At 43.8% G+C, this 25,797-nt stretch overlaps 1 protein-coding gene and 2 non-coding genes across 3 annotated transcripts; all 3 read right to left on the minus strand.

Moving 5' to 3' along the window:
- Positions 1-1,196: 1,196 nt before the first annotated feature.
- LOC130477799 (mitochondrial import inner membrane translocase subunit Tim23) lies at positions 1,197-25,262 on the minus strand. The gene is made up of 7 exons (XM_056849874.1): positions 25,136-25,262; positions 22,826-22,884; positions 20,435-20,528; positions 18,993-19,077; positions 13,841-13,899; positions 12,168-12,278; positions 1,197-1,318 (listed from the first exon to the last, which is right to left on the minus strand). Exons 1-7 carry the CDS (start codon positions 25,260-25,262, stop codon positions 1,203-1,205), a joined length of 651 nt encoding a protein of 216 aa, XP_056705852.1. The 3' UTR covers positions 1,197-1,202.
- On the minus strand, positions 16,033-16,237 carry LOC130478484 (small nucleolar RNA SNORA74). The gene has a single exon (XR_008933346.1). It is a non-coding gene; the product is annotated as a small nucleolar RNA SNORA74 (small nucleolar RNA).
- Positions 21,399-21,603, minus strand: LOC130478483 (small nucleolar RNA SNORA74). Its single transcript, XR_008933345.1, has one exon. It is a non-coding gene; the product is annotated as a small nucleolar RNA SNORA74 (small nucleolar RNA).
- Positions 25,263-25,797: the final 535 nt, after the last annotated feature.

Genomic DNA, 25,797 nt, shown 5'->3' on the forward strand with positions numbered 1-25,797 from the left:
TCGTTAGCTATGGAGCTGCTAGGACCACCCAAGAAATTAATTTTTAAGTTGATAATTTTGTATGGCCTGCGAATGATGTTATAAATATCCAAATGGCCCTTGGCGGAAAAAAGGTTCTCCACCCCTGCATTAAAGGCTGCGCTGCACCCAAATGGAGGAGGTAAACATGTTGCTGCAAAAAGACAGGGAGTCCTTATTCTCAGTTTTGAAAACGGTGAAGAACAATTAGCATTATGTACTGAGGTAGACAGGGAGCCCCGTGGTGCAGAGTGGTAAGCTGCAGTACTGCAGTCAAAAGCTCTGCTCATGACTCGAGTTTGATCCTGACAAAAGTTGGTTTCAGATAGCCGGCTCAAGGTTGACCTAGCTGTCCATCCTCCCGAGGTCAGTAAAATGAGTACCTAGATGACTGGGGAAAGCAGTGGCAAACCACCCCATAAACAGTCTGCCTAGTAAACTTGATGTGACGTCACCCCATGGGTCAGGAATGACCCAGAGCTTGCACAGGGGGACTATCTTTACTAGGGTAGATAATACTAAATTTTCAAGCTTTACGATGTTTAATATTTGGCATAGGGAAGAAGGCACATGAGGCTGGATGTTAAATTCTGCATATTACAGCAGATAGTCAAGCAAACAAGTCATTGTGAAATTTTAAGAGCTAGAAGGTGAACGAGATGCCAAGCTGGCACTGCCCCCCCCCCCTCAACTGCTGCTGACTTCGGTCACGGGCTATAAACTATTCAGAACAGGAAAAAGTATCAATGATTTCCCTCCCCGCCCCCATGGAGAAAAGTTAGAGTACATCGGGAACTTGCAAAAGTATGTTCTGACCTTGACTTATCTGTCAATGATCAAGGCTTTAGAGAAGTGGAAAAATACCTTCAAGGACACACACTTTATTCAAATACAGCAGCGATACTAGCACACAGAAACCTGATAGCACTGAATAGATGGTTTTACACGACCTGAGTTAATGCAATAACTCCGGTCCAAACAAAGGTGAACATCTGTGGAGACAGGATGTTGAAACTGACAGCTACACTCCTCCTTAATGCGACAACTGTTGCAGTCTGTCAGCGGTGGTAACCGGGGTTGTCACAGTGAGATTCTGCAGTCTTATCTGTGCCCATTCCACGCCATGCTAGACGGAAGGGACACGAGTCTGATTGCACTATACAGGAGGATATCCAGTTCTCGGCTCAGAGGGACTGCCTCTGCAAGGAACCCTTCATGTGCTCCCAGTTGTTATAGAGAGCATAGAGGCTGGTGAGCATCAGTCCTGCAATGCCACCTCTCGCTATCCCACGTAGTCCGCCTGTAGGAGAATAAAGAGGAAGTAAACAATACGGCAGTGAGATGAAACATCAGCCAAGGATCACTGTTGATACAGTGAGTGAACTAGAGGCCCCTTTGACATCTTTCAAGCCAAATCAGTAATTTATAGTTTTATATTGTATGTTTTAACTTACACATTATATTGTTTTTTGTTGGAGGCCACCCTGAGCCTGACTTGGTTGGGAAGGGTATATTTATATACCCTTATATATACCTTTATATAAATAAAATCAAATCATTTTCTTACTCCACACTACTGGAGTGTGTAAATCCAATGTATAAAAAGAAAAGCTAGAACACCTCCGCACACTCAGCACCCTCGCCTATTAATTTGTGCAAGGATAAAAGAAACAACAGACAGTGGTATGTACAGTAGCTTCTCTTTTCTGTCGTTATTTTTTTTAACTCTCAACATTAATCTCAGACAATTTTTGCTTTCCAGAAATCCCAACCCTGTTAAAGAAGACAGCTAGGATTAAAGAGGAAAACAGAAGTGAACCTTGGGCAGTAAGGATTCCAAACAGATAAAGGTCAGAAAGATAAGGCAGGAAATGCAGGCAGAACTATGTACAGACTGCTGACACGGAAGCTTTTCAGAATAACTCTTGAAAACAGTGTAGTTCCTTCCCAACTGCTGTCACAATAGTTTTTGTGGCAGCAGAAACTGCTTGCTATGGGTACGCCTTGTTCTACTTAGTACACATTCATTCTAGTATCATTTCAGATATACTGGAGGCAAGTCAGGTCTGCAGGTCAACTTCTGAGATCTCAAAGCTGCAATGTCCCTATCAAAGCTCCTTAAAAAGTACACCAACAGTGCAATCCTATGCAGAGTTACTCCAGCCTAAGCCCATGGATTGCATTGCAAATGTATCAGTGTTACAGAAGTAATTCCTGAATGCTAACGTCTACACCAACAAACTACACAAAGCCAAGGAAAACAATTTCAGGAAATAAATGCACCGGCAAAAGTTTGCTCAGGCAGGTTTTTAAATTTCAGCTGCACTGGGGCTATTTTTAATAGCCAAGATTAAGGAGACTCTTTCTGCAGCTGACAGATAAAACCTATTTGCAATGGTCTAGGTATGCACTTCATACATAGACATGCCCACACATCCAAGGTCCTATCCTTCACGTCAATATAAATTGCCCAGCCCTGCAACAGTCTTAAACCCTACACTGGAGTTGAAAATGTCAGTTGTACACCAGCTGGAAAACATGGTGTGAGAGCCTATTTCATTGCCATACCTCCCACCCGCTTTTTGACTAGTCCTGAGAGCTGTCCTAATCAGCCATGATTAAACTTAAATTTAAGCAACTAATTTTCAACTGGCGTAAGTTCATAGCACTTGTCAGTAAAGAGAGGCAACAACATTTCAAACAACAGAGCCAGTGTGGTGTAGCGGTTAAGAGCGGTGGACTCTAATCTGATGAACTGGGTTGGTTTCCCCACTCCTCCACATGAAGCCTGCTGGGTGACCTTGGGCTAGTCACAGTACTCTCAGCCCCACCTACCTCACAAGGTGTCTGTTGTGGGGAGAGGAAAGGAAGGAGATTGTAAGCCGGTTTGATTCTCCTTAAAAGTTAGAGGAAAATCAGTATATAAAAACCAACTCTTCTTCTAAATAGAATCCCACAATCAACGCCAAACACTGTTCAAATTAAGTATTTTGCAGTATTACAGATACTATTAAAATATTAGGTTAGCTGAAATTGACGGCTTTTCACTGGCCAATATACTCCATTGGTTCTTGTAGGTTATCCGGGCTGTGTGACCGTGGTCTTGGTATTTTCTTTCCTGACGTTTCGCCAGCAGGTGTGGCAGGCATCTTCAGAGGAGTAACACTGAAGACAGTGTCTCGAGACCACAGCTGCTGGCGAAACATCAGGAAAGAAAATACCAAGACCACAGTCACACAGCCCAGATAACCTACAAGAACCAATGAACTCTGACCATGAAAGCCTTCGACAATATACTCCATGTCTGTCAAGACAGCTTTTTGCAATACACCGGTCTGTTCCATGGCCTGAAATTCTATAGCCCAACACCCAACCACTCAAGAAGGAGGGTGGTGGAGCGAAGTACTAATACGCATTTAAGTCTGAGCAAGAAATCCAGTAACAAGTAGTTTCATTTGGCTAAACAAAGCTGAGTTACTTGTTCAAGAACGTTTGGGAGCATTCTGTTTGAACGCATTCAAAATTGCCTGTCTTTCAGTTCTGTTTATCAAGCGATAGGGTAAAAGATGCCTCCTCCCCTGCAATCAGAATTCTGTTAGCCTTGGATAGCAACCTGACTTCAGCCAAGTCTCACAAAACAAGTGCTTATCATTATCACTCTCTGACATAAGTAGACACATTAAGACACACGGAGACATGTCAGAAAATGGCTTACGCTGGTAGACAAATATCGGAAAACAAACCTTTTGAAGAGTTCGCCAAACATGCAGTTAACTGAGACCGGTAGTTCCCAACCTTTTGGGGTATGCTGACCCACCAAAAGTCCAAATTTACTTAGCATGTGACCCACCCAGGGTTGGCCCAAGGTTTTTGGGCATCTTAGGAGAACTATGACCATGGCACCCAGCTAGACCAGTAGCCCATTGAGAAGCCAGCCAACAGTGCACCAAGGGCAGAGCTGTCCCCACTACGAACCCCGAGCAAGTGGCATTCCAGAGGATACGGCCTTGGCATATGGAGGTTATGTTCCAGCCTCCTCCAGTACTCCCTCTGCTCCCCCACCCCCAAAGATTCTAAGAAACCCAGGTGCTTTTCACACATGACAAATAAAGCACTTTCAACCCACATTTGCAACTGGATTTTACTGTGTGAAACGGCAAAATCCACTTGCAAACGATCGTTAAAAGTGGACTGGAAGTGCATTATTCAGGATGCGTGAAAGTGCCCCTGCTCTAGTAACTGTCAGGACACGTTTTACTTAAGTCTTAACACACGTAGGCCGCAAAGAAAAAATCAAAACAGAAAGGGAAAGAAAAAACATCAACCCAGAAAAACCAAGTAATGAGAAAGATTGACAAAAGGCCTAAAAGCAAGGCCAAAGTGAATAGCAGTTCTGTGGGGGTGGAGATACACACCACAGGGCTGCGATTTGCCCTGACCTTGCTCATAAAGACCATGAATAGCGACATTCTGAAATACGATTTTTGATGGTCCTAATGGAGTCCGTTAATGAAGAGGGAATAATCTAGATAACGAACTGGCCCTACTTCTGTGTTTTAAAGCTTTGGTCAGAAATGGTGTATTTTGAATGATATTTTATGGTGTACCACTGAGGAAGGCCTTGTGGCCAAAATGTGTTTGGTTTTAATGCATTTTTTTTACTGGTTGTGATATATTAAAAGTCCTGGATAATTTATCATATGTAACCCATTAGTGTTCATTCTTAGGCCTTCTGTCAACCTTCCTGGTTACCTGTGTGTGTGTAAAGTGCCGTCAAGTCACAGCCGATTTATGGCGACCCCTTTTGGGGTTTTTATGGCAAGAGACTAACAGAGGTGGTTTGCCAGTGCCTTCCTCTGCACAGCAACCCTGGTATTCCTTGGTGGTTTCCCATCCAAATACTAACCAGGGCTGACCCTGCTTAGCTTCTGAGATCTAACGAGATCAGGCTAGCCTGGGCCATCCAGGTCAGGGCTCCTGGTTACCTAGTAAAGGAAAAACAACTAATTTATGACATGGAAGAGCCCGTTTCCAGGGTCAGGTCTAAGTCTCCAAAATACAGGCCAGAGCGTTCCCTCCTCATTAAGTTAGTTGTTCTAGGAGCTGCTTAATATATGATGATTTCCCTTTTTAAGCTTTTAATCTGTAAGCAGAGATGTTCCTGGCTGTCCCTGGAAGCCTGTACTCCAGTGATGAATCATAAGAAGCACGAAGTCACATAACTACACATTTTATAGGGGCAGAACCGGGATTGATTCCCCGCTGCTCCACATGAATGGTGGAGTCTAATCTGGAGAACTGGGCTCGATTCCCCACTCCTCCACATGAAGCCTGCTGGGTGACCTTGGGCCAGGCACAGTTCTCTCTGAACTCTCACAGCCCCACCTAACTCACAAGGTGTTTGTTGCGGGGAGGGGAAGCCGATTGTAAGCCACTTTGAGACTCCTTAAAAAGTAGAGAAAAGTGGGGTATAAAAACGAACTCTTTTTTTTAGGGGCAGGGCTCCACCTGCCTTCCACTGAAAGGCTTGTGGCTATTATGTGTCACATTTAATTACACGGTTTAACCTTTAGATGTAAAAGTAGTACAAAAATCCAAAAAGAAGAATCAGGCTTACACACATACAAAATTTTTAGATTAACTGTTGTGGAAATACCCTAACAATGTTGATACCAAAGTGACTGTGAGCAACTCTACGGGTGTAAGCATCTCAATTTATAAAGATACTACATAGAACTTAGGTGCTTTCTCAAGTATAGCCCATTCCATATAAATTAAACCTGCAGAAGCACCCCCTTTCCTGCCTGCACGTTTCATAGTTACAAGCAATAGGAAGCTCAGAGAATGCTAGTATAACATAGTATATGCTTTGGTCAGAAAGCAGCCACGCGTCATGTTCAAGGTGCAAATTTGCTTGGGATTTGCCTCCTCCCAGCAGTGCCCGCTGGCCTCTCAGAGCTGTGATTTCTGCAGCTGTGTGTGGTTGGGATTCTGCAGTGAAAGAAGAATCCACCCTTCTTTCTTCCATCAGTAGAGCTACAGCTGTAGGAAAGGGGGCAGGGTTTTTTTTTTTTTGCCTTCTCTCTGCTTCTCACTGTAGGCCCCCAACCTCCATGGCAATACATACATATGGGTTCCATGATTCATCTTTCCAAAGTCCAAAAGGGAGTGCTAGGAGGAGAACATGGGGAAAATCCATGCATCTTCCACTTAGCCAAGTATCGGTCTCATGACACAGAAGTCTGTAAGATACACCTGAAAGCAGTTTAATGTAAGAAACCTTTTGTGCTTAGCTGGATCACTTGTCTGGGCCAAGGTGGAAGCGAATCTCATATAATGAAAACATCACTGTTTCCCAAAAATGGTTTTCAACAGTCTTAAATCAAAGATTTCCATAGTTTAGGCGCCGTCCTAAGCTGATCTACTTGTAAATAAGTCCCATTTTGTTTAATGGAGCTACTCCTAGGAAAGCATTCTTTGGACTGTAGCCTTTTGGATGGAATTCACTAACTTCAAGCCTAGCAATATGCTCAAAACTCTCTCCCAATCTTTTTTTTTTTTGCCGTCAAGTCACAGCTGACTTATGGTGACCATGTAGGGTTTTCTAGGCAAGAGACATTCAGAGGTGGTTTGGCCATTGCCTGCCTCCGCGTCACAACCCTGGTATTCCTTAGAGGTGTCCCATCCAAATACTAGCCAGGGTCGAGGCTGAGAGTGTGTGACTGGCCCAAGGTCACCCAGCGAGTTTCCATGGCAGAGTGGGGATTCGAACCTGGTTTTCCCAGGTTTCCAACACTACACCATGCCAGTTCTGCAAGGTAATTATGATGCAGTGAATGTGTGCATGCATGTATCACAACATGCAGATCAGGGAAAACAATGTAAAAGGTCAAGAATGTACTCAGGGCTGAAGACTGAACATGCCCCAACAGGTAACTTTGAGCTGTACTAAATTCAGTGCATCTTACTTGTAAGCATCATGTGAATATTCAGTAGGAATGGCCTCTTTTCAACCACCTACTTATTTGACTGCACTCAGATATTCCATAAAACCAAGAATACCATTTGTGTAAAGCAAGCTGATCTTATCTTTATATCTAATAGTGACGTGTGACCAACATCTACAGACACCTAAATCCATGGATCAGGGCCACAGTGATGCTAATCAGATATTTCTTTGAACTTGGGGGAACCCCCCCATGTTTGCAGAAAAATCTGAAATAAACAATAAAATATATTTAAAAGAGTTGGTTTTTATATACTGACTTTCTCTACCTTTTAAGGAGAATCAAACTGGCTTATAATCTCCTTCCCTTCCCCTCCCAACAACAAACACCCTGTGAAGTAGGCAAGGCTGAGAGAGCTCTAAGAGAGCTGTGACTAGCCCAAGGTCACACAGCTGGCTTCATGTGTAGGAGTGGGGAAACCAACCCGGTTCTCCAGAGCTCTCCAGAAAGAAGTCCACTGCTCCAAACCACCATTCTTAACCACTACACCACGCTGGCTCCCTACACTATGCTGGGGTTTTTTAAATGCCCCCCCCCAAAAAATATATATATATATCTGCATTGCATTGTGCATGTGCAGACAACACATTTACCAGAACTGGCTGTGGCGGGGGACACTGGCAGCTGGGCTCAACAGTAAGTAGTGGGGCCTGAAGCTGCACCAGGCTTGGCAATGGGGAGGGATATGGGATCCCCCCCACGAATCTCCCATGCCCCCCCCATCCCACTGAGCAGTAAGGAGGGAATTGGGTGTGGGAAATCAGCAGTGAAGGGGGGAGGAATTCCTTCTCCATGTGTACCGTGGGTCCACACTTGTTTCATTATGTTTTCCACTGCCCTTTAAGAACAAACTTAAAAATAGTTGCTGTACGTTTAGGCTGACCTTGGGGTTATAGGACAAAAGCTGAACAGAACCATTATTCAATGAACTGTTCACATATAGGAAACCTCACCCAACGTTGTTCAAAGTTATAATTCGTTTTTTAGAAACTGTGAAGTTAATTTCTTTTGTTTTTGCAATTAGCGCAAGTATCACACTTGTTTATGACTACAGTATCTTTGTTGATGTTCTAAATACAGTTAATGTTTTAACCATACTTGGCCAATAATTGACCAGTCAAATGTCCAACCATAGTATTCAGACAGAACCATATTTTAGGCCCTTTCCCAAGGCATGTTTCAACTTCAACCTGCAACCGATAGAGAGCTGTCAAGCTGAGAGTTAAAATTAATACGGTTAAAGTTCCTAAAGGCAGACTGTCAGCTTTAAAGTAGAAGCACGAAGGGACATATTTTCCTTTCCATGGATTCCTGCACTCCATTCTCTCTGAGGTTATAAGATTCTTCTCAATTGTTTGGCTGTTAATGGATCTCTAATCGCAAAACAGAATCAACGTACTACTGCAATTATTCCCTTAAGGTCTATAACGCTAAAGTCAACACGCAATTATTGTATGGTATTCCTGTCTGGATTAGTGCATGGAACATTCATTGGAACGCACTCAAGCCAAATTTCTCAGTAAAATAATGGGTATGCCCTGCTGTGTCCCGTATGCTGCACTGTGCTTGGAAAGTGGCCAAATGCTACTCGTAACTAGAGCGTGGCTCTTGACCGTAAAATTCTGGTTACACTTCCACCTTAAGGCAGACCCCTCTTCCCTAAGTGGTTTCAACACACTGAGAGCAAAATTAAATCTATTGGCCTTCATTTTGACTCCTTATGCTTACTGAGGAAGCTTTCCAAAGAATAAAACACAGACTATTAGATATAGGACTGCAAGATCTAAATAGTGCTGCAAATAAAACATGCTCCCCATTAAATTTAGGGGTACCCTTTGATGTTTACCAACCCTCTCCATACTTATCTCTCCTGTGTGATCCATCCCAACGTAGAGCTATCTCTCTGGCTAGATTTAATGTTTTGACATCTGTGGTACTCGAAGGCAGATTTCGGAAAATTCCTTTGTCTGACAGGCTCTGCCCATGTGACAGTAATTGTATAGAAACAGTCACGTTTTATTTTATTGTAGTTTCTACACAGAATCTCGCAATGAACTATTAAGCCCCCTGTTGGTAAATAGATTGAATGTCTCAGATTCATTTTAATGCTCTCTATTTACTGAACAATTGTTCACCCCAAATATTGGAGACGGTGGCTCAGTTTTTAAAGTTTGTTTTAAAAGCCCGCCAAACAGCTGATTAGGTGGCAGTACCAACAAATGGTATTTCTTAACGTAACCGCCTTTTAACCATTTTATAAAGGGTACTTTTTAACCTTTCCATTCCTTTTGTAACCTTTTGTAGTGTCATTGGTTCTCGTAGGTTATCCGGGCTGTGTAACCATGGTCTTGGTATTTTCTTTCCTGACGTTTCACCAGCAGCTGTGGCCGGCATCTTCAGAGGAGTAACACTGAAGGACAGTGTCTCTCAGTGTCAAGTGTGTAGGAAGAGTACTACACACTTGACACTGAGAGACACTGTCCTTCAGTGTTACTCCTCTGAAGATGCCGGCCACAGCTGCTGGTGAAACGTCAGGAAAGAAAATACCAAGACCACGGTTACACAGCCCGGATAACCTACGAGAACCAATGAACTCTGACCGTGAAAGCCTTCGACAATACTTTTGTATGCCAATAATTATTGTATGCCAATAAAGGAATGATAATGATACTGTAATTATTCATTCTAATGGCACTTGGTTAGGATAAGAATTGCAGCCATGTGTGTCACAATAAGGTCAAACAAAACAGACCTGCCATTTAAAATCTTGAATGTTAACAAATCTTTAAACAAACTGAACAAATGGCTTTATTGCTTGTGATAACCACATGACCAAGCTAGATCTGGAGAATATTCAGGGGTACTAGGCAGAGGTTCAGGCAAATAAAGTAGCTGTAAAAGGTATAGTGACTTAAGCATAAACCTGTGCTACAGCGTGGTGTAGTGGTTGAGAGGTGGACTCTAATCTGGTGAACTGGGTTCGATTCCCCACTCTTCCGCATGCAGCCTGCTGGGTGACCTCGGGCCAGTCACAGTTCTCTCAGAACACCTACCTCACAAGGTGCTTGCTGGGGGGCGGTGATTGTAAGCCGCTTTGAGACTCCTTTCGGTAGAGAAAAGCGGGGTATAAAAACCAACCCTTCTTCTTCTACTACTCCAAGTTCTTGCTTCTATGACTAGTCTTAACACTTTCAAAGTTTTAATGGATGTGCACCAAGCAATAAATACATCTGCACCTCTACTAGCTGTTACTGTTTTCATCTACATGTTGCTGTAAGATTTCTTGCTGATCATTTTTGCAGTTTCTCTCTGACTCCAAGCTGTATCATCAGTAGCATTTCCCCTTGATAGGGGAAATCTTTGTACTGCAAAAATCTTTGTACTGGGCTTCCAAGGTACGTAACCTAAAGGTGTATAATGGGTGTTTTACTTTTAAAACAATTATCTTACCCCCTTTTAATCTGCATGTATAGCTCTTCGGGGTTCAGGTACTGTATCCATACCCAGCCTCAATTCTGCCATACAGAGTCACAGAATTCTCTTGTACTGTTAGGGCCACACAATCCTGTGTTACACTCACTGCCAATGCATTTTGTCAGAATAGATTATTATACACTGCATATAATGTAGCTATTTGGGTAACCTATAGATTAACAGACTAACAAACACCTTTTCTGGCACACGCCAAGTGTTCTTAGGAAGTGGGTGGAGACACAATCTGACAGGCTCTGCAGATTTTTTAAAATGTTGCTTTGGCAGCAGCTGCCGCCACAGCACAAGGATCTGCACTGGGTCACTGAAGTTAAGCTGTGGCAACCATTTTGTGGCTGGCTCCGCCTCCTGCAGCAGCCATTTTGTGACAGCCATTTATGTTGCTGCGCCCACCATGCCATGGCAGAATTCCAAATGTGCCTGCAGGCTCAAAAAGGTTGGGGATCCCTGCCTATTCCCTATATTGCTCTGTATTTTTATACCACATTAAATCATTGGGAGCTGGGTCCCAATGATTAACTTGAAGAGGAGTCACAATGTTTAGCCTGAAGAGAAGACTGAGAGGGGATATGATAACCATTTTCAAGTACTTGAAGGGCTATCAATAAAAATATTTATTAAAAAAAAGTACTTGAAGGGCTATCATGTAGTGGATGGTACCGAATTGTTTTCTGTTGCCCCAGAAGGTCAGACCAGAACCAACGGGTTGAAATGAAATCAAAAGAGTTTCCAGCTAAATATTAGGAAGAACCTCCTAACAGTTAGAGCGGTTCCTCAGTGGAACAGGCTTCCTCGGGAAGTGGTAAGCACCCCTTCCCTGGAGGTTTTAAGAAGACTAGATGGCCATCTGTCAGCAATGCTGATTCTGTGACCTTAGGCAGATCATGAGAGGGAGGGCATCTTGGCCATCTCCTGGGCATGGAGTAGGGGTCACTGGGGGTGTGGGGAGGAGGTAGTTGTGAATTTCCTGCATTGTGCAGGGGGTTGGACTAGATGACCCTGGTGGTCCCCTCCAATTCTAAGATTCTATGATAAATTGAGCTATCAGAAGGCACTTCCCTTCCTTCTCCTTCCTACTGCGGCCCACCAATCTCCTCGAAATGCTGCTCCTGGGGACAGGGGACTTCCAGGAACGGCAGAAAAGGTGCAGCGCTACAGGGGAAATCGGCCAAAACTTACCCCTCCCCCACTTCTATTAGCAGAAGTTATTGTTGGGATCCAACTAACTATCACTCCCATCAAGACTTTGCATTTTTCTTATTCCTTCCTCCAGTGTTTGTTCCACAGTATTTTCCCTAAAATTGTTGGCTTTGAGCCCTCATTGTCAGTGTCTACCACCCTTAACGAAAAGGTAAACCACCAGAGTTTGCCTAATACCCATGAAGACATTAGCACTAGGGCTTCAGATTAAAATTTTATGCATAGCTCAGTTGATGATCACAGAAGAGTGAACTGGGGATTTACACTGCACCTAGTTTGCAAAGTTAAAAATAAATACAACGTTGTCACAAAAGTCAGTAGATAGGGAATTAAGTATTTGGACAGCTGTTTATGGGGAAATGACCTAGGTAGTCCCATTCTAAGCAGGAGTAGTTTTGACTCGGCTCCTCTTCTCAAAGCCAAGATTAAGGAGGTCCTTTGCCAACATACCTGTGCTTTTATATAGCATTCCCGTCATGGTCCCAGCCACCACTGTGTTCAGATCATCTTCTGCGCCCCGTGTTTTCTCTATGACCACTCCAAAGGCGCTATACAGCAGTGCTAGAAGGGAAGTCACATTGCCAGTCCAACAAAATGAAATAAATCACAGTAAGTAAAGTTTGGGCAAATAACCCAGTGAGATTCTGATCTTGAATTATTTCCAGCGTGGTATAGTGGTTAAGAGCGTAACACTCTAATCTGGAGAACTGGGTTTGATCCCCCACTCCTCCACATGAGAGGCAGACGCTAATCTGGTGAACCGGGTTGGTTTCCCCACTCCTCCGCATGAAGCCAGCTGGGTGACCCTGGGCTAGTCACAGTTCTGTCAGAACTCTCTCAGCCCCACCTACCTCACAAGGTGTTTGTTTGGGGAAAGGAAGGGAAGGTGATTGTAAATCAAGAAAAAGAAGAGTTGGTTTTAATACCCTGGTTTTCTCTACCTTTTTAAGGAGACTCAAACCAGCTTACAATCTCCACAGGCTTCATGTGGAGGAGTGGGGAAACCAACTCGGTTCTCTGGATTAGAGTCCACTGCTCTTAACCACTGCACCACACTGGCTCTCTCTTAGCGGGGATAGAAACCAGGGATATAACAAATTTGAATCCTAGTCAATCACAATCTTGGAATTTTGGCAGCTCAATGATATTACTTCTACAGGAAAGACACAGCACTGTGACATTACTAGGGCCCAGCACCGAGCTTTATGACGGGAAATAAATATATATCCCTGAGTCGCCTTGTCCTTAATGAGTCCAAGGATCAATTTTAACTGGGTTGGCCAACTGGGCAGAGAGCACAAAATTGCAAGGCAAATATGAAGCGGAACTGTTTAATAATATATTATTCTGCTGTGGATGCTAAGCTGTGGATCTGAAAGAACTGATCTGCACCGTTGACAAAGACTGAACAGAGAAGTCACCCTGTTGGGACAGATATGACAGGTGAACAAGACTACAAAATTTAAGACCGCTTATATCACTCTTTGAGAAATACAAAATACTTCTTGTTTTGTACTGTAACTGTAAAGGTACTTTTTTATTATTATTAGGATGCCCCTTTCCCCCAAAGCACCAGATTTCCAACGCGCCCCTCACCAAACCGCATCATATGTTAGGGCAGTCTGCAGACTTGCCACTAAAGACAGGTCAGGGTGAAGGACTGGAACAAACGAGGAAAGTTTACTCAAGAAAACAAACACAGCTGCGAAGCTTCTGTTAATATGTCACTTGGAACATTGGAATCTTGAACTTTTGGGACCCTTGAGCTGAACTGGCCATGTTTCCTGTGCTAGGTGATCTTTTTTTATTTCGGTGCTAAGAACAAAAACTTGCATCTCACAGAAAGCATTGAAAATGGGGCCTGAGCCCTCTCTCACAAGCAGTGATCTTTCAGGCCTCTGAATCCCATTTTAAAAAGCTTTGTTAGAGAAGCAAGTATTTATTGCCAGTTGTCAAGTCTTAAAGATATCGTATGTCCTGTAACGCAATTCATTGGGCTGCCAAACACAAACCGCCAGATGGACCTTCCATCTTAAGTTTTTCAGACTTCCAGATTTATAGAAAAATTAAGCTTGGTGATTTAGGCGACCTTGAGGTCTGGATTACAAGTCAAGCTTACTTACCTAGAGATCCAAGAGTATTAGCCCATAATGCCCCATGTCTCGTCACCATGTTTAAAATCCTGCAAGTAATATGAGAGAGGCAGAATGCACTTAGTGAAATACAATTTGTAGGTCTAAAGGCACACATACAACTGTGCTATTTAATACCTTCCATTACACAGCTCCCTGGTACAGAGTGGTAAGCTGCAGTACTGCGCTCAATGCTCTGCTCACGACCTGAGTTCGATTCCGACGGAAGTCGGTTTCAGGTAGCCGGCTCAAGGTTGACTCAGCCTTCCATCCTTCTGAGGTCGGTAAAACCAGTACCCAGTTTGTTGGGGGTAAGGTGTAGACAACTGGGGAAGGCAATGGTAGACCGCCTGTAAACATAATCTGCTTAGTGAACGTTGTGATGTGACATCACCCCATCGGTCAGTAAGGACCCCATGCTAGCACATGGGACTACCTTTACCTTTTATTATAGGGCTTATTTTCTGTATTTCTTAAGGTGTGTGTATGTGTTAAGTGGCGTCAAGTAGCTTCCAACTCATGGCAATCCTATGAATGAAAGTCCTCCAAAATGTCCTATCTTTGACAGCCCTGCTCAGATCCTGCAAATTGAAGGCCGTGGCTTCCTTTATTGAGTCAATCCATCTCTTGTTGGGTCTTCCTCTTTTCCTGCTGCCCTCAACTTTTCCTAGCATGACTGTCTTTTCCAGTGACTCTTGTCGTCTCATAATGTGACCAAAATATGATAGCCTCAGTTTAGTCATTTTAGCTTCTAGGGTCAGTTCAGGCTTGATTTGATCTATAACCCACTGATTTGTTCATTTGGCAATCCACGGAATCCATAACACTCTCCTCCAACACCACATTTCAAAGGAATCTATTTTCTTCCTATCAGCTTTCTTCACTGTCCAGCTTTCACACACATACATAGTAATAGGGAATACAATGGCATGAATTAATCTAATCTTGGTGGCCAGTGACACATCCTTACACTTCAAAATCTTTTCTAGCTCCTTCATGGCTGCCCTTCCCAGTCTCAACCTCCTTCTGATTTCTTGGCTGCAGTCTCCCTTTTGGTTGATGGTGGAGCCAAGGAATAGAAAGTCTTGAACAATTTCAATTTCCTCATTGTCAGCCTTAAAGTAGTGTAATTCTCCTGTAGTCATTACTTTGTTTTCTTGATGTTCAGATGTAGTCCTGCTTTGGCACTTTCTCTTTTAATTTTTAGCAGTAGTCGTTTCAAATCTTCACTATTTTCTGCCAATAATGTAGTGTCGTCAGCATATCTCAAATTATTAATGTTCCTCCCTCCAATTTTCACTCCACCTTCATCTAAATCTAATCCTGCTTTCCTAATTATATGTTCTGCATATAGATTGAAGAGATAGGGAGATAAAATACATCCTTGTCTGACACCTTTGCCAATTGGAAACCATTTCTTAAGGTGACAAGTGATAAAAGTGATGTTTAAATGAAATTCTTTCCAGAGGAACCCAGGGGCTCTAAAAGCCATTGTTTTCTTATTTCAAAGAAATAATGCTTTAGATGACTGAGGGTTTGATTGTGTGAAGAGGAATTTTCAACTTTCTTCTTACCACAACTTCTAAAATGGCTTCTTGCATGGAATCAAGAGCAACTGTTCCCTAGCTCCTTGTCCTCTGAAACTTGCACATGAATCATGATTTGCGTATCCATTTTCAGTTAATTAGCATGGATAATTAAAGCATCTGAACAGAGGAAATTTCATGGGATACAAGACTTATCAAGTATTAGCCACTCTCCCAACTTCTACAAAAGTATTTTGTGTATCAGTTTAAAAAAACAAACATCACTAATCAGAACACAGTGAATGGCCTATCCTTGAGTACTAGAAGCAATAAAAATGTATAATGGGTGTTGTGGAACACAGGCAGGATGCTGCTGCGGTTGTCTTGTTTGTGGGCTTCCTAGAGGCATCTGGTTGGCCACTGTGTGAACAAACTGCTGGATTTGATAGGCCGGGGTCTGATCCAGCGTGGCTTTCCTTATGTTTTTATGGGTTGAACTGTACACAGGTTAACGGGCTTCTAGGCACATTAAAAATAGCCTATACCAGGAACCTTCACATGTGCTACAGAGATTTTATAAAGATTAAAGAACATTTTCTTTATGAAAATAAGTCTTGTATTCTATACCGACAAAAGCCATTACATGGGGTACACACGCATGTATGCTTTCAGACTAGTGCTGAGCAGGTTGTTGACTGCACAGCACACTCTCAGACAAGCAAGATACTGATCCCACACTGGTGTCGGATACCTCCAGAACAGAGCCAATGACAACCAGCTCAAATGGACAGTACTTTCCTCTCCCAGTTGTGTAACACCATCACAGACATGGTCATGTCATGGACAGCTGACTACCACTGGAATTCAGGAATAAGGAGTTAGATCCAAAAGGCATACAGGTGTCTTCTGTGCACAGAAAGGGCTGCTGGACACTTCAAGTTACAGAGGGGGAAATGAAATCCAAAGAAGGGGGGAAATGAAATCCAAAGATATTCTTCCAGTACTGCAAGCTGCTGTGTATTCTTCCAGTACTGCAAGCAGCAACCAAATCTACCCATTCTAGCACCATGAAAATGTTTCCTCTACCACAAGCATACACAAAACAAGGCCTGCCACTATTTTTCACCCCCAATGATCCACCCCCCAATTTTTTCCGAATCAAAAATTCAAAACTAATAACTGGAGATAAGAACAGTAAAGATTTGCAGGGAGTGGCACATATGCAAGGAAACATTAACTCGTGGGTAAGTACAGAAACAAAAACCTCAGGGAACAACAACTATGGATTCTGATGTCTCCACACTAATGCGCAGAGTATGGGAAACAAGCAGGAGGAACTTGAAGCCCTAATACAGGAAGGGGACTATGACCTAACAGACATTACTGAAACTTAGTGAGATGACACTCACGACTGGAATATTAGGATTCAGGGGTACAACTTGTTTAAAAGGGATAGTCAAATAAGGAAGGGGGAGGAGAAGCATTATATGTCAAGGAGGTGTATACTTGTGAGGAAATATATGAATCTGAGCATGGACGTTCAGTTGAGAGTCTCTGGGTAAAAATAAAGGAGTAAGAAATAATAGTGATATTGCGGGGGTCTGCTACAGACCACCAAGCCAGGCAAAGGACTTGGATGAGACACTATTAGAACAGATTACAAATTTCTCAGAGATGGGACACAGTGGTCGTGGAAAATTTCAACTACCCAGATATCAGTTGGAAGTCCAATTCCGCTAAAAATGAAAAGTCAAATGAATGCCCGACTTGTCTTGCCGAAGAGAGGTAATGAAGAGAGGGCAGAACTGCTCAATTCCTACTTTTACTCAGTCTTGTCTTGCGAGGAAAGCGGTGCTCAACATGGCAAAAACAGAACAGATAATGAGGGAAGGGAGTTGCAGCCTAGGATCAGCATAAGGGTAGTACATAAACACCTAGTTTCTTTAAATGAAATTAAGTCCCCAGGGCCAGATGAATTGCACTAAAGGGCACCGAAAGAACTTGCAGATGTAATTTCTGAGCCTCTGTCCATTATTTTTGAGAATTCTTGCAGAACAGGTGAGGTGCCAGAAGTTTGGAGGCAGGCAAAAGTCCCCATCTTCAAGAAAGGGAAAAAGGAGGATCCAGGCAACTACCAACCCATCAGCTTGACATCTATACCTGGAAAAGTTTTTGAATAAATCATCAAATAGTCAGTCCTTGAGCATTTAGAAAGGATGGCTGTGAATACTAAGAGCCAGCATGGGTTTCTCAAGAACAAGTCATGTCACACTAACCGTATCTCTGTTTTTGAGAACGTTACGACCTTGCTGGATCAGGAGAATGCTGTAGACATAGTTTAGGTTGATTTCAGTAAGGATTTTGATAAGGTTCCACATAATATTCCTGTTGACAAATTGATAAAATGTGGTTTGGGTCCTATTACTGTTAGGTGAATCTGTAACTAGTTGATGGATTGCGCCTAAAGAGAGCTCTTGGAGAGGAGTGACAAGGGGAGTGCCTCAGAGATCTATCCTGGGACCTGTGGTGTTCAACATCTTTATAAATGATATGGATGAAGGAATAGAGGGGATGTTTCTTAAATTTGCAGATGATACTAAATTAGGAGGGGTAGAAGACAGTCAGGATACAGGATGATCTTGACAGGCTGGAAAACTGGGCTAAAACAAATTAAATGAATTCCAACGGAGATAAATGTAAAGTTCTGCATTTAGGTAGGAAAAATCAAATGCATAATTATAGGATGGGGGAGACGTATCTTATCTGCGAAAAGAATCTAGGGGTCTTAGTAGGCCAAACACTGAACATGAAACTCCTTAAATTTTAAAAGATTTTCCAATGGAGGAAAAGTGAAAAAACATAGTTTCCCTTTTGGAACAAGCAAAATGAAAGACTCAAAACATGTACCGTAGTATAATTTTTTTTTATGCAAGATAATCTACAGCATTAGATAATGATATTTGTATACTGTAGAATAGACACATTCTGCATATACTGTAGAGGGCAGTACTTGTTCTAGTGACAAATGTATTCCATATTGTGAGAAATTATGATTATTTTCAAGAAAATGGTTATAAGGAATTGTAATAGCTGAGTTACAAAACAATTTTTTATTCTGCTCTTAAAGGTGCTGGTGCTGTTTTATTTTTACACCATTTGAGATATGGATATACAGAAAACATCCAGTTACAATTTACGATTGAAAGGTGAGAATAGAATGACTGTGAAAGGAATGACCTTCAATGTGTCTTCCCTGCTGGAGGAGAAATGTAGCAGAAATCAATTTCACTCTGCTGCCACCTGCTGGTTGAAAAGACGTAACGTTTCTCATTGTAGCCACACAAAATCCTTCATTTGTCAAGCGAGACCTGTAGTCAAGCTGTTCAATTTCTCACTGACATCAATTTCATGATTACACCCTGACCATTTTCAGCAAGCAAGGGAGCCTAGCAACATGAGGCTAAATATTTCAAAGATACTGAACCAATAAGAGGCTGAACATTTAAAAAAGACTAAAGAACCAAGGAGAGTTTTCTGATTTTGATAACAGGACAAAAAGGAGCCAATACTGATGAGGGAAAAATTACAGGGAAAGATTACTTGAACTCTGTACTTACTGTACATTCCTAGGTTTGGACCATGCCATGCTTTGCGTCTCCTTCAAACCCAGCCGCAGCCCGTTGAGTGCACCAAAGGCAGCTCCTGTTAAGGCAGAACACCAAGGTTTAGTCGCCGTCGCAAATGAGAACTGAACACTGCAAACTGTCAAATTACTGTGAACACAAACAGGAAATCTACAGGGGAAAATATACTACAAGAATCTCAGCTTTCCAGTTTTTACTGAAGCAAGGAGAACTGTGTCGCGAGATTTCTGTTATACCAGAGAAATGCCAATGAAATCCCACAGGCAAAAAGTGTGTGTTTGTGAGTGAGAGACTTCTGCTGATTGCCTGCTGGTCCATGCTTCCCCCGCATCGGCATACACCTTTCTCTATACTTTGTTCTCCTTACATTATTCAGAAACATCACAGGCCACCAAGAAATCTTCAGTAGCATTTATGTGTTATAAAACTGCCAGTAGCTGATAAGAACATGCATTTTTTGCAATAAATACAATACTATAAGTTGAAGTCATTAGGTACTGCACACGTGTATGCTTCCATTCTAGTAGTGAACGAGATGTCAGCTCCTCAGCACACTCTCAGAGCACAGTGCTGCCACAAACATTTCTTCACTGCCTTCCAACCAGGACCATGACAGACAGGTTAAATAGACAGTATTTCTGGGTGCTTTCACACATGCTGAATAACACACTTTCAATCCACTTTAGCGATTGTTTGCAAGTGGATTTTGCTGTTTCACGCAGTAAAATCCAGCTGCAAAGTGGATTGAAAGTGCAATAACTGACATGTATGAAAGCATCCTTAGTCTCCCAGCAGTTACAGACACGGTACTGAGAAAACAACTGACTACCGCTGGAATCTGGTGACAAACAATATAGTTAATTGTCTCCTCCCGAGTGATGAAGCTTATGTTCACCAGTCACTCTTAGCTGCAAAGACGCTTCATTAATGTACAAGGATTAGCGCTGAAAATAATTCATTAGGCTTTAAAAGAGAGAGACATTTAAATTGTTGGGCTGCCCAAAACTCAAATAACCAATTTAAATAAAGCAGGCAGGATGAGGGAAGGCAGGCCAGATCACAGGTCCAGTAATCAATGTATCTGGGTAATGGTGGGATTCATAAGGGCATAAGCTTTTGCAGACTTCTCATGGAGCATGATTCCCGCAATGCTGTTACAATACAAAAACACACCACTACCCCTTTAGGAGAATGTGTGTAAGTTACTATCTGCTTGCTTTAAGTACAACATATATCTTTGAATTGTGTGTTTTAGCCATAAATGATCCCTTCTCCCAAATCAGTTCCAAGTGTTCTATTTCACGATATACATCACATGCAACAATTTCATCTATGACAAAAACATTATATACATCCACATTTTAAATAATTTTAGCAGTATCAGTCGAATGTAATGGTAAATAAAGGCCCCACACCTGTCATGCAACATCCTCCAATGGTAAAGAATGCCAGCTCAAATCTTCCCCTAGTTTTGCTAGCTCCAGTGGGTAAAATAAATTCATCTGTGTCCTGAAAGAGAAAAAAAATCCCTGTGATATACAGGTGCACGTGAATCCGTTTGACTTATAATTAACATTTCACATCCATTTATATTAAGTTGGCATTTAAATTAAAAGGTTAGTATTACATAACTGTTATCAGAAAAGCAAACAATGAACAAAATTCAGCAGCCCTAACATTTTAGTTCATCAATTCAAATGAAAGGCTGGCTGGTGAACCCTGTAAGAGAACTGTACATGTCCAATTTGCGACAAATGTCCTTTTGCAGGTAACAGGGTTCATTCCAGCAGCGACTGACTGCACATTCCTCTAGTGCAACGATCCTTCCACCAATGCAACAACATATTACATGCACATCTTGCATTAGAAGGGTCCTTCTGGCAGAATACTGTGTAGATGCTGATGGGACAAAATTGGTAGGATCCAACCCATTTTACATCAAATGAGAAGTCCATACATTGTTATAATGACCCATAAACATTGTTCAATGGTGCATTGTGTCTTCCGTACAGCGTGGTGAAGTGGTTAAGAACGACGGACTCTAATCTGAAGAACCAGGTTTCATTCCCCGCTCCTCTGCATGAAGCCTGCTGGGTGACCTTGGGCCAGTCACAGTTCTCTCAGAACTCTCTCAGCCCCACCTATTTCACAAGGTGTTTGTTGTGAGGAGAAGGGAAGGTGATTGTAAGCTGGTTTGAGACTCCTTAAAAGGTAGAGAAAAGTGGGATATAAAAACCAACTCTTCTTCTTAACAATGTACAGCTACGATTTTAGAACTAAAGTTTTATAACTGCAGAATGTTCTTTAAGACTGAGGAAAACACTGTTGTATTTTTATATAACATCCATAGTACACAACAGTTGCTACATGCCGCCCAAGGGTGTATGCTTCCAGACTAGCGCTGAGCAGGATGTTAGCTGCTCAGCACACTCTCATGAGAAGCACAGTACTGCCCCACACTGGTGTCAGATACCTCCAGAACAGAGACAGTGACAGACAGGTGAAACGGACAATACTTTCATCTCCCAGTAGTGTAACACCGTCACAGACATGGTACTGACACAGACAGCTGACTACCACTGGCATTTAGAAACAAGTTAGAATCAGGGGCTCCTTCATCATCTATCTAGGCTCTGCTGGTGTTAATTTCCAGAAGAGAGTGCCAAAGGCTGTTGCTGAAGACATGGGGCCATCAATGAATCATCATTTATTGTGGTCAAAAGACCAATTCAGCACAGAAAGACATGGGGCCATGCATAGTAGTGGATCTTTTAAGTGCGGTCATGGAAAGGACTTAAGTAAGCATTAAAAGCCCTCTCAAGCAGAAGCTGCCTGTTTGGGCTCCAGGGGCAGGCAGCCCCTCCCTTATGCTGGCAGCTGGTACAGTTCCTTCTACACGTGCCATTCACATAGCTGTCTCATTACAATGATAATGTATTAATTGCTCCCAGATCTTTAAACAAAACTTTATTGCACAAGGTTCCATAAATGTTTGTTTCAATAATTGTTTGAAGAAGTAATTTACCGAATGAGCAGACCCAGTGTCCTGTTTCCACAGTGGCCTGCCAGATGTTTCTGGGAAGTCCATGAGCAGGTACGAGGGCAGCAGCTCTCTGCCTAAGCAACTGGTATTCAGGGGCATGCTGTCTCTGGGCATGCTTCATGAAGCAGTCACAGCTAATGGCAATTAAATCCACTGTCCATGCATCCGGCTCATTCCCCTGGAAAGCCCTGCAGGTTAGGGCACACCAGCAAACTTCACGGCAGATATTTTATCAGTCACACATACACTGCAAAAAGCAGTACTTTCTTTTGTCTGTGATGAATGTACCGCTGATTAATTTTATCGAAGTACAAGCATTACGGGAACAGATCGTTTTCCGTCCATATTCACAGCTGTATTTTGTAAACCTGTCATGTCTCACCCTCAGTGGTGTTTCTCCTAACCCATCATGCCACTTACTTCAGCAGGGAAAGTGCTTCAATCCTTCGAAGATATTGTTAAGCTTCTATAATGTCCCTCTTGAGATGGAGCAACCAGAACTAAACAAAGCTATATTGCAGATTTCTATAAAGGCATTATGAAGTTAGATGCTATTTTCAGTCTCTTCTTAAATAATCTGCAACACGGAATTTGCCTTTTTGATAGATGCCACGCAGAGTTAACTTTTTCATTGAGCTATCACAGCAGTTTTCAGTGTATATAAATTCTACTTACAAACTTTACACAACTGATAAATTAATAGTTTTATACCTATCAGCAACATCTGAAGTTTAGCACAACTGAACAGACATGAGTATCTTACCTGTATAAGGTATCTAGGATCCACATTTAAATACGGAGACAGAGGGCTCATTCCAGTCACTGAAAGGGGGGGGGGGAGAAAGCCAAATAGGATAATTTTCACCTGTTCTCTTGATCTGAAAGCAGGTGAAACCAGCTCAACAGAAAAATAAATAAAAATATTCAAAATAATCGTCACCTTTCATGCATCTATTCGGAAATTCCTACCACCATGTGATGTACAGCCATTCTACGAACCAAGGTAACACTGGAAGCCTTCCAGCATCTAGCTGCCCAATTACCTAAAGTTTTATTGATGCCCTAGAACAGGGATCCCCAACCTTTTTAAGCCTGTGGGCATATTTGGAATTCTGACATGGCATGGTCAGCGCAGCAACATCATGGCTGCCCCAAGAGTCGGAGCCGGCTATAAAACGATTGCCACAGCTTAAGTTCAGCAACACAGTGTAGATCAGTGGTTCCTAAAGTGTGCAGTACCACCCCCTGGGGTGGGATTACCTAGGGGGGCACTAAGAGGCAAGGGGGCAGCAGGGGCGTGCTAGAGGTGGGCCCCTTCAATTGTGTTGTTGGATAGGGTAGGGGGTGCTGGGGTTGAGTTTGTGGAACCAAGTTGGTGGTGGCCCGAAACATTTGGGAACCATTGGTGTAGATCTTTGTGATATGGTGGCAGCTGCTGCCAAAGCAAATTTTTTAAAAAACCTTCACAGCCAATCAAATGGCCAATAGCCAATCAGAAGCCTTGCTGGACAATAGCCCTACTTAGCCCCACCCACTTTCTAAAAACACTTGGCGCGTGCCAGAAAAGGTGTCGGTGGGTGCTATGGTGCCATGGGCACCGCATTGGGGACCCCTGCACTATATTTTAATTCCAGAAATTAAAACAGCTTTTAACAGTTATGAGCACAGAAATCTTTAGAAATCAAGTTTCAGGACTCAAGCCCCGAGTTAACCTTTGGTTCAAATTAGCCCACTCTTCTCTAGCACTATGACTACAATTTCTTTAATGCTATATGTACTATATCTTTGCACTGTATTTTAACTAATGCAGAACTACTATCACCTTCTAACTCTGAATCCCTGTTACCGGTACTCTCATTTTTATCCTGCATTTTCTCCATGGAGTCCATAGCAGATTCCACCCTTTTTTCAGCCTCACAACAGAACCCACCATTATGATAGTAACTGCCACGAGGTTGTTTCAATGGCTGAGCCGAGATTCAAAACCCAGGCTTTGAGACATCTCTCTCATTTCATCTGAAGAGGAGATCAGAGAAGTTTTTCAAATTAAAAAAATTATACCACCCCGGTTATACCTCTGGCGACACTTAAAACCAGCATCAAGCCCCCTCGTGCTCTGTATGATCCCTTCCCACAAACCCAAGTGTTCTATTTCTGATATATATCATATGCAACAACTTCATCTATGACCAAAAAAACCCTTATGTACATACAAAATTTATGACAAAGAAATGTACGACAGCCCCGTTTCAGAGAAAAAGGAAACGCTGGTGGAGATACCCGCAAGGGCCCAGCCTGAACAGAAGCATTTCAGCATTCACGCCCTTGATTCTCAACGTCAGGAAGGACAAATGGCTGAGCAGCTTCCAAAGCGGATTTCAATGACCTTGAAAAGGCGCCCTGGAGACCTTTTTTTGCAGGGGGGAAGTGCCTGGAGAGAGGAGAGCCACAGAGCCCACCCTCCAAAGAGTCCCCTTCCTCTACAGCCTGGAGATCCCCAGCTCTAGGGCTGCCAGCTCCATGTTAGGAAATACCTGGAGATTTTTGGGGGCAGAGCCGGAGGAGGGCGGGGTTTGGGGAAGGGGAGGGACTTCAATGCCATAGAGTCCAATTGCCAAAGCGGCCATTTTCTCCAGGCGAACTGAACTCTATCGGCTGGAGATGAGCTGTAATAGCAGGAGATCTCCAGCCACCACCTGGAGGTTGGCAACCCCAGGGAACATCCCCCTTCACTTCCAAATACTGGTTTTGCTAGGCTGGCAGCTGAGGCTCAGACAGGGTTGCCAGCTCCGGGTTGGAAAACACCTGGAGATTTGGGGGTGGGGTGGGTGGAGCCTCAGGAGGGTACATTTTGGGGAGGGGAGGGACTTCACTGCCATAGAGTCCAATGGCCACAGCGGCCATTTCCTCCTGGGGAACGGATCTCTGTCGCCCGGAGGTCAGTTGCAATAGCGGGAGATCTCCAGCTCGTACCTGGAGGTTGGCAACCCTACCTGAGCCCCGCCCCCCCAGCGTCCGGGTCGCCCCCCCCCCGCCCGTCAGAGGAAGGGATCCCGGCCTCAGCGAGACTCACGAGGCACTCCGGCCAGGTCCGCGTGGGAATAGCCCGGCCCGCCGACTCCGACTCCCCCGACGCCGAAGAGGCCCCCCAGGCCGGAGCCCTTGGAGTTCCCGCCGGCCGCCGCGGCGCCCCCCTCCATGGAGGCCGCCCGCCCGCCCGCCTCGCTTCTTCTCCTCCTCCTCCTCCTCCCGGCCGGCCTCACGACAACCAACCGCCGCGCCGCGCCTCGCAGCTAGGCCGAAACTGCCGTAAAGCGACGACGGCTCTCTCTCTCTCTCTCACGCGGCCGCAGGAGCGGGGAAAGGCCGCCTCGCCTCTTCCGCTTTACGACATCGCCTCTGAGGCGGCGGCTGTTTTCCGTCTCGGCGGGGCAGCGGAAGCGGAAGTGCCGAGGCCGGGCCTGCGGTTGCTTGGGAAGGGGGGGGTGGGGACGCTGACGAGGCGCCTGGCGACGGCCGCCGCCTGAGGGGGGGCGGTGGGGGAAAGTTGGGGCCGAGCCCGGTTCGCCTTCCCCGGCCGAGGAGGAGGATGTGGAGGGGGAGCCGCCGCCGTCCCCTTCTCCTCCTCCTCAGGGCCGCCCCTCGCCCGCCTCCGGGTCCTGCTTCTCCCGCCTGGGGGTGACCCTCGCGGTGCTCCTTCTCAGGCCCTTGGGGGGCGTGGGGGGGGGGAAGAGA

The sequence above is a fragment of the Euleptes europaea genome, chromosome 5 (genome assembly GCF_029931775.1).
Source record: "Euleptes europaea isolate rEulEur1 chromosome 5, rEulEur1.hap1, whole genome shotgun sequence".
Lineage (NCBI taxonomy): Eukaryota > Metazoa > Chordata > Lepidosauria > Squamata > Sphaerodactylidae > Euleptes > Euleptes europaea.

Excerpts from the sequence above, each read along its gene's own strand:
- LOC130477799 (XM_056849874.1), bottom strand. The coding sequence starts at position 25,262 with ATGGAGGGGGGCGCCGCGGCGGCCGGCGGGAACTCCAAGGGCTCCGGC. Across the intron at positions 19,078-20,434 it reads TGGAGGATGTTGCATGACAG|GAGCTGCCTTTGGTGCACTC; the intron begins GTGTGGGGCCTT and ends CTGCCTTAACAG. Across the intron at positions 12,279-13,840 it reads TAATACTCTTGGATCTCTAG|CACTGCTGTATAGCGCCTTT; the intron begins GTAAGTAAGCTT and ends CTTCCCTTCTAG.